Source organism: Chiloscyllium plagiosum, chromosome 22 (assembly GCF_004010195.1).
Source record: "Chiloscyllium plagiosum isolate BGI_BamShark_2017 chromosome 22, ASM401019v2, whole genome shotgun sequence".
In the NCBI taxonomy this organism is placed as follows: domain Eukaryota; kingdom Metazoa; phylum Chordata; class Chondrichthyes; order Orectolobiformes; family Hemiscylliidae; genus Chiloscyllium; species Chiloscyllium plagiosum.
Window position 1 is genome coordinate 58478859 of NC_057731.1, and position 8137 is coordinate 58486995.

The window sequence follows — 8137 nt, forward strand, 5'->3', positions numbered from 1 at the left end:
GGGGAAGTTCGGGATGATGGGGTGAGGGGTTGTACAGGGTGGAGATGAGGAGATGAGGGTGAGGGGGATGAGGGGATGGGCAGGGTGTGGGTGAGAGGGTAGGGAGACTGTGGGGAGAGGGGGAAGAGATTGGCCTCCCTGGTGGTGTCGCTCCTCGCTGTCTCCCAGCCTGGCCATCACTGTTAGTGGTGGAGCGCAGTGATTTGGTTCAGTGTGAGCCCTGGTGCTGGGGACTGACACCCTGACTCCGTGTGGACCATCCAGCTCAGAAAAGCACCTTTCCAGCGGCAGTGAGAGATGAGCAAGACATATCTGCATCCCATGAGCAAACAGAAACAAAAAAAATCTCAGTTTGACCACAAGGTGTGTAGTTCAATTAGTGTAAATCTTTTTGCAAAAGGAATTCACACTGCATATGATTGCTTCTGATGGAAATTTTCTTAAGTGCTGAAGGAGATATCGCAGGACTTTGCAAGGCTAATGCTCTGTCACCATTGTAAATGGTCATTATATGACCAGACAGGGTCACTGACGGAATATCACACTGTGAAAACTTGGCACTAATAGTTGCTTATTTCCAATTCCACCTCACTTCATGTAATGCATCAACAAAGATTAGGGAGAGACATTTCAGATTTCCCATAAAGTTATCTTAAATGAGAAAGCCCATTACACAAGTGGGACCATCCATATCACTTTCTGTGTTGCGTTTATTTGGCCTCCTCTCCTGAAGCTTGCTACGGATATCCTGAAGACTTTAAAATGTTTTAAGCCGTTTCAGAAACAACTGTGTTTATCATAATAATCAGGATAATTTTATGTAAGTATCTGGTTCTATTGCCACCTTATAACCTTTGTGTTGTAAATGCTGTACTGATTCTGTATGCTGCAATCAATATAATGTACTTTTGCCACAATCCAAAACGCCTGATTATTTATAGGTTTAAAGAGCCATTACATTTTGTGCAGCAGCACATTTTATCTGCTTTTTCTTGATGCATTAACAGGATAGGGTGGTTCACACACTTAATGACATCAGAGAATATTGAATTGCATTTCAAACCTTGAAAGCATTGTAAGTGAACGGGAAGAGGCAGGTACATAAAGTATGATCAATGTTCTAGGCATAACCTTTCACCAGGACTAGGGAGGGGCAAGGGGCCTAAGAAATAAATAGGGGGAGGGGGAGGGGTGCTGGGGGAAAGGCGAGTAAGTGGGATGGGGATAGGTGGGCAAAGGTAGGAGGTGTTGGTGATAGGTCAGTGGGGAGGGTGGAGCAGATAGCTGGGAAGGAAGATGGACAGGTCAAGAGGGCAGTGCCGATTTCGAGGGTTGGATCAGAGATGGCTGGAGGGGAGGGGAGATACAGCTTCAGGGTGGAGGAGGGGGTGGCAGTGGGATAGACACTCGCTGAGGTCTTTGCAGAGGGAGGAGGAAAATGTCTATAAGGTGGGCATCCTTGGAAGAGACTTTGCATTAAGGTTAAAGCGACTCAGAGGGAGTGAGGACTGCAGATGCTGGAGAGCCAGAGTCAATAAAGCATGGTGCTGGAAAAAGCACAGTGGGTCAGGCAGCATCTCAGGAGCAAGAGAGTCGATGTTTCAGGTTTAACCCTTCATCAGGACTGGCGAGGAAGAGGGGGTCCTTTCCCAGCGCTATACATTATCGATTCTGACTTTCTAGCATCTGCAGTCCTCACTATCTCCGAGATACATAAAGATTCCTCACCCTGAGACTTCACTCAATCCATCCACTCAGCTTTTTGAATGAGCTCTCTAGTTAGTCCCTATTCCTGATGAAGGGCTTATGTCCGAAACATCGATTTTCCTGCGCCTAAGTAACAGCTCAGATAGCTCAGGGAGTTGGAATGGCCCGATTTTCCTGCGCCTCGGATGCTGCCTGACCTGCTGTGCTTTTCCAGCATCACTCTGATCTAAACTCTGGTTTCCAGTATCTGCAGTCCTCACTTTTGCTAGTTAGTCCCAATACCCTACTCATCACCAAAGCCCTTTAGATGTGACAATGAAGAGTGGACAGTGTCCATTGAGGGGGATATTAAAGCTTCCATGCTCTCAAAGTTGCAGGGTCCGAGACCAATTTTTCAGATATGAGAGAGTTGGGACTGTTCTTGTTAAATTATTGGTATTTATGATTAAAGGTGGAATGACAGACACATAAATCCTTTTGTTTTAATTTGTGTGATGTGGTCACCACTGACTGATCCAGCCTTTATTCCCTGCTCCTCACTGGCCAGAAGAAGGCACTACTGAGCTGGTTACTTTGGATGTTTAAAACTTGGCAATGAATTTGAGTGAAGTTTTGAGGAAGTTCATAAGGTATTGGATTGGGAATCTCTGGACAATATGATCATGTCACATGTTCTCAGCAGCTCTAGATCTTGAGGGAATAAGACCTGATGTAGCCCTCTCCCTCACAGGTTTAATGTGTAGGGTGGTTGATTTACCAATGTCTGAATATAATGCTTACATTAACAAAGATGAACACATCCATGGTTTTAAAAGTTAACAATCATTTCCTGTACTTAGAGAAAGCTGCTCTCCATTGTTCTGACTTGTCAACAGACCTACTTGTGAACGCATGGGACTGTTTGTAATAATGTCATTCAGACCAATATAACATGGAGCTGATGCTGTCATGTAATAAACTATATTCTACTTGTTGTTGTGATCTTACCAAGGGTTTTTCCTCTCCCAAACTGACCTAGCTGGTCCTAGAGAAGCTTATATTTAAAGAGGATTGTGGCTGAACCTTTCATCCTAAGTAACAGCTCAGATAGCTCAGGGAGTTGGAATGGCCCAGCCAACAGTGTGAGCCCTGGGACCTCTCTGACTGGTGATAAAACACTACCTGACACCTCCTTGTTTACCAGCTGATTTCTCTCCCCTACAACCCCAACCTCCACCCCCACCCAATGGCCTGAACCTCATTTCTCCGATCTCCCACATTCCCACCAGGGAACCGCTGACATGAAATGTGGGGGAGAACTGACCAATGACTGAAAGAGCAGCCCCTTGTAAACATGCCTGCCACATTCACTTGTATTTTAACCAGTGACTTGGTGGACCATTTAGGACCCTTTGGATAGCCAACAGGCTGCCTGTTAGGACAAGACCAGTCCATACATATATGACTTCAGGAAATGTCATAATAAACTAAAGGAGGAAGAGAGGACAATGATATACCGGACCTCTGCTCCCAAATATTAGGTAATTCCGCCCTCTTCAGGCCCTCAGCCATGCAACAACTATATCCAAGGTCCAGGACCATGTGCTGAGGGACACACTAAAGTTTGGGGCAGCTGCTGCCAAGGCACATGGGGGAATGACCACTGTCTGGAGTCTTCCTGTTGAAGATAAAAGGGGGTCCGTTTAGCTATCAGATCCTCCCAATGACTTTTGTAAGTGTGTAAACTTAATCTTGTCCAAGTAAGAAATGCCTTTGGTTTGTTTGTTGGATAGATTCAAACTCCAATATTTTTTCCTGCATATACAACTGCACAGAACCAAACTGTTTTAGTGACTGTGTATGTATGTGAAGACATTTTTATGAATAAAATATATTTTTGAAATAAAAAGCAAATCTGTAATTTCCTGAAGCTTGAGGGAAGACACTTGCTGATTGTATTTACTAAATCTGTCTTTACCACAAAGACCATTTCAGAGAAAGACCATTTTGAAATTAAGCTATTTTGCATTACCTTCTAAAACATTGCAAGCATAACCATCTATCGTCACCTCACTGTCCACCATCGACAAGATACAAGTCCGGAGTGTGATGGAATATTCCCCACTTGCCTGGATGGAGGCAGCTCCAACAACACTCAAGAAGCTTGACACCATTCAGGACAAAGCAGCCCCCGCTTGATTGGTACCACATCCACAAATATGCACTCCCTCCACCACTGATACTCAGTAGCAGCAGTGTGTAATATCTGCAGAATTTCGCCAAAGAACCTCAGACAGCACCTTCCAAACCCACGGCCACTTCCATCTAGAAGTACAAGGGCAACAGATACATGGGAACACCATGCCCTCTAAGCCACTCACCATTCTGACTTGGAAATATATCACCATTCCTTCAGTGTCACTGTGTCAAAATCCTGGAATTCCCTCCCTAAGGGCATTGTGGGTCAACCCACAGCACATGGACTGTTGCGCTTCAAGAAGGCAGCTCACCCCCACCTTCTCATGGGGCAACTAGGGATGGGCAATAAATACAGGGCCCAGCCAGTGATGACAACATCCTCTGAATGAGAAAAATACATAATTTGATGTCTCACTTCTTTGACCTTCTAATCAAAATTGAAAGTTAAAATTTTCATTTTCGGTCCTGGTTTTCATTTTATCTTTGTCCTTTTAAAATGAACTTCAAATGAATTAAAAATCCAACCAAACAAAACAGCATTGTTACTTGATCAAAAGAAGTCATTTTACAGTTTTAAGAGATGGCCGTGTTTTAAGCTGAGGAGGACACTTTCTTAAAGCTCAAAACAAGAAATGCTGGAGATCACAGCAGGTCAGGCAGCATCCATGGAGAGATGATTTGGAGGAGCCAGTGTTGGACTGGGGTGGACAAAGTTAAAAATCACACAAAACCAGGTTATAGTCCAACAGGTTTACGAGCTTTCGGAGCGCTGCTCCTTCATCAGATTGTTTCAACCACCTGATGAAGGAGCAGCGCTCCAAAAACTAGCCCCTCCAATAAACCTGTTGGACTATAGCCTGGTGTTGTGTGATTTTTAACTCGATGGAGAAAGAGCAAGTTAACGTTGCAGGTCTAGATGACTTTTCATCACAGTTGAAGGTCTGACGAAGAGTCATCTCGACTCGAAACGTTAGCTTGCTCTCTCTCACTCTCCATGGATGCTGCCTGACCCGCTGTCATCTCCATATTTTTTATTTTCAGTACAGATTCCAGCATCTGCAGTAATGTGCTCCTACTTTCATAAGGCTGTCATGTACAGAGCAATCCAGCAGTTTCTCCTTTCCTCCAATGGTGAATGAATGATTTATTCGGAGTTGAGAGAGGTGAGAAAGTGATGAGGATCCATCATGCAAAGTGAGCTTTCATTAGACAGTATCTTTGTGATATGATCACTATAAATATTGGTTTCAATGGCTCTGACAAAACAAACAACAGCTGCTTCAGAGGCAACAGGAGTGATTTAAGATGTTTTTTTCTCTGTACAGTCTCATGCGTACTATCAACTGGAATGTGGTCACACGGTCCTCCCCCTCCCCCAGATTGCTATGGGGCTAATTAGCAGTCATTATTTCCAGAATACAGCTTTCCTCTAACTGAATGTCATTCCGTTTTCCTAATGAGATCAAAGTTTTGCTTTTATTACATTCTTGATCACAGCAATCTAACACTTTACCATCTGCAGTGGAGCAAGGCGGCAGGATGATTACTTCCCTTTGTCTTTCCAGATGGTTTTTATAATTGTGTTGTTACCTTTCCAGCTGCTATTTTAAAGGCTACAGCAGCTTGGTGGGGGAAGGATGGTTGAACACTTTCGAATTTGCACACAGGCTTCCCTCTCAAACACTGTAGACACCTCTACAATTGCATTATCACAACCTCTCTCTTTCAGGGCCTTTTTGACATGTGAAAGCTGATCCAGTTTATAAAAGGAACCTGCTTGATTATTATTCCTGCAGGTTATGCTGCAGTTACCCAAATCGGGATTTTTATGTATCCTATAGTTTTAAAATAACATTTTCTTCAATAAACTCTGAATAATCAGAATCGATAATTGACCTCTGGCCAGAAAAGAAAAGGTGTCTGATGAGTAAATGGATGAATAGGGCTCATTTGGAATGCAATGGACATTTTCCGTTCCCTTTGTTAGAGGTTGTGAGATTTTTTCCTGTTTTCTTCAGTGAGGTTAAATTCACTCCCTTTAGCACTGATGCTGAAGAGTGACATTGTGCACTATCTAGAAGATGCGCAGCAGAAATTCGCCAAAGATCCTCAGACAGCACTTCCCAAACCCACGACCACTTCCATCCAGAAGAATAAGGGCAGCAGATACGTGGGAACACCACGCCCTTCCAGATCCCTTTCTGACTTGGAACTATAGAAGAAAAATAGACTATCCTTTAGTGAAATGTGCTTCCAATGGCTGCCTCTAATTGTGGAAAAACAATGACTGCCGATGCTGGAAACCAGATGCTGGATTAGTGGTGCTGGAAGAGCACAGCAGTTCAGGCAGCATCCAAGGAGCAGGAAAATCGACGTTTCGGGCAAAAGTCCTTCATCAGGAATAAAGGCAGAGAGCCTGAAGGGTGGAGAGATAAGCTAGAGGAAATACAAAAAAATTAATAAAAATGAAAAGATCCTAGTACGAGTTTCACGTAGTGTAAAATGAAGCCAAATATTTAATTTCAGCTATTTATTAGACTTCATCAAATTCATTATCATCATCAGAAACATTTTGAAAAGGTGTCGACACCACTTCTTGATAAACAGTCTCCTGATGATCCCATTGGGATGATTTTATTTCTGTTCAGAACATCTGATGTGTGTCTATGTTGGGCGTTCACGGGGTCTTGTGACAATGTTCCACCACAGTGGAGGAAAATCACCCTCCTTACGAGCAGGGGGAAGAACTTCGCTCTTAGGATTATCAGTCACTTCCTGCTTCAGCTGCTTCATCTACAGAGTGAATTAAAATGAAATGTTACTGTGTAGATTATTCTTTTGTTCCTCTAGTGCCAGCTATTACATTGTAACATCATCAAGCAATTCCTCAATGCAATTTTACTTGCCAGTCTGTAGCCATGATCTGACTTTAGTTCTAAAATTGATAACCACTGTAAATCAAGACTGACATGGCCTATGACCAAATTGTGGCAACAATTTTACTTCTAAAATGAGTAAAGCAATTTTTACTATAGACTTTTAATATTAAACAACTTGGTTATCAAATCATCTGGCTTAATTTTTTCTGAGGTTCAGACTTGCTGTTTAAGAAGGGTGGTAAAGAAAAGCCAGGTAACTATAGACCGGTGTTTACCTGGACCATCTCTGACACCTCCCTCCCCTTCCTGGACCTCTCCATCTCCATTAGTGACGACTGACTTGACACTGATATTTTTTACAAGCCCACCGACTCCCACAGCTACCTGGATTACACCTCTTCCCACCCTACCTCTTGCAAAAATGCCATCCCATATTCCCAATTCCTCCGCCTCCGCCGTATCTGCTCCCAGGAGGACCAGTTCCACCACAGAACATACCAGATGGCCTCCTTCTTTAGAGACCGCAATTTCCCTTCCCACGTGGTTAAAGATATTCTCCAACGCATTTCATCCAAATCCCGCACCTCCGCCCTCAGACCCCACCCCTCCAACCGTAACAAGGACAGAACGCCCCTGGTGCTCACCTTCCACCCTACCAACCTTCACATAAACCAAATCATCCGCCAACATTTCCGCCACCTCCAAACAGACCCCACCATCAGGGATATATTTCCCTCCCCACCCCTTTCCGCCTTCCGCAAAGACCGTTCCCTCCGTGACTACCTGGTCAGGTCCACACCCCCCTACAACCCACCCTCCCATCCTGGCACCTTCCCCTGCCACCGCAGGAACGTAAAACCTGTGCCCACACCTCCTTCCTCACCTCCCTAAAGGGGCCTTCCACATCCATCAAAGTTTTACCTGCACATCCACCTATATCGTTTATTGTATCCGTTGCTCCCGATGCGGTCTCCTCTACATTGGGGAGACTGGGCGCCTCCCAGCAGAGTGCTTTAGGGAAATCCTCTGGGACACCCGCACCAATCAACCAAATCGCCCCGTGGCCCAACATTTCAACTCCCCCTCTCACTCTGCCGAGGACATGGAGGCCTTGGGCCGCCTTCAACGCCGCTCCCTCACCACCAGACACCTGGAGGAAGAACGCCTCATCTTCCAGCTCGGAACACTTCAACCCCAGGGCATCAATGTGGACTTCAACAGTTTCCTCATTTCCCCATCCCCCAACTCACCCTCGTTCCAAACTTCCAGCTCAGCACTGTCCCCATGACTTGTCCTACCTGCCTATCTTCTTTACCACCTATCCACTCCCCCCTCCCCCCCACGACCTATCACCTTCATCCCCTCCCCCACTC

At 44.8% G+C, this 8137-nt stretch overlaps 1 protein-coding gene across 1 annotated transcript in view; it reads left to right on the top strand.

The window, feature by feature from the left end:
• The window catches only part of xpnpep1 (X-prolyl aminopeptidase (aminopeptidase P) 1, soluble), a 119393-nt gene that overhangs the window by 68739 nt on the left and 42517 nt on the right, over positions 1–8137 (top strand). The window contains exon 13 of the mRNA XM_043713118.1: positions 5417–5453. Coding sequence (XP_043569053.1) covers positions 5417–5453 — 37 coding nt within the window. The remainder of the gene's footprint in view (positions 1–5416; positions 5454–8137) is intronic.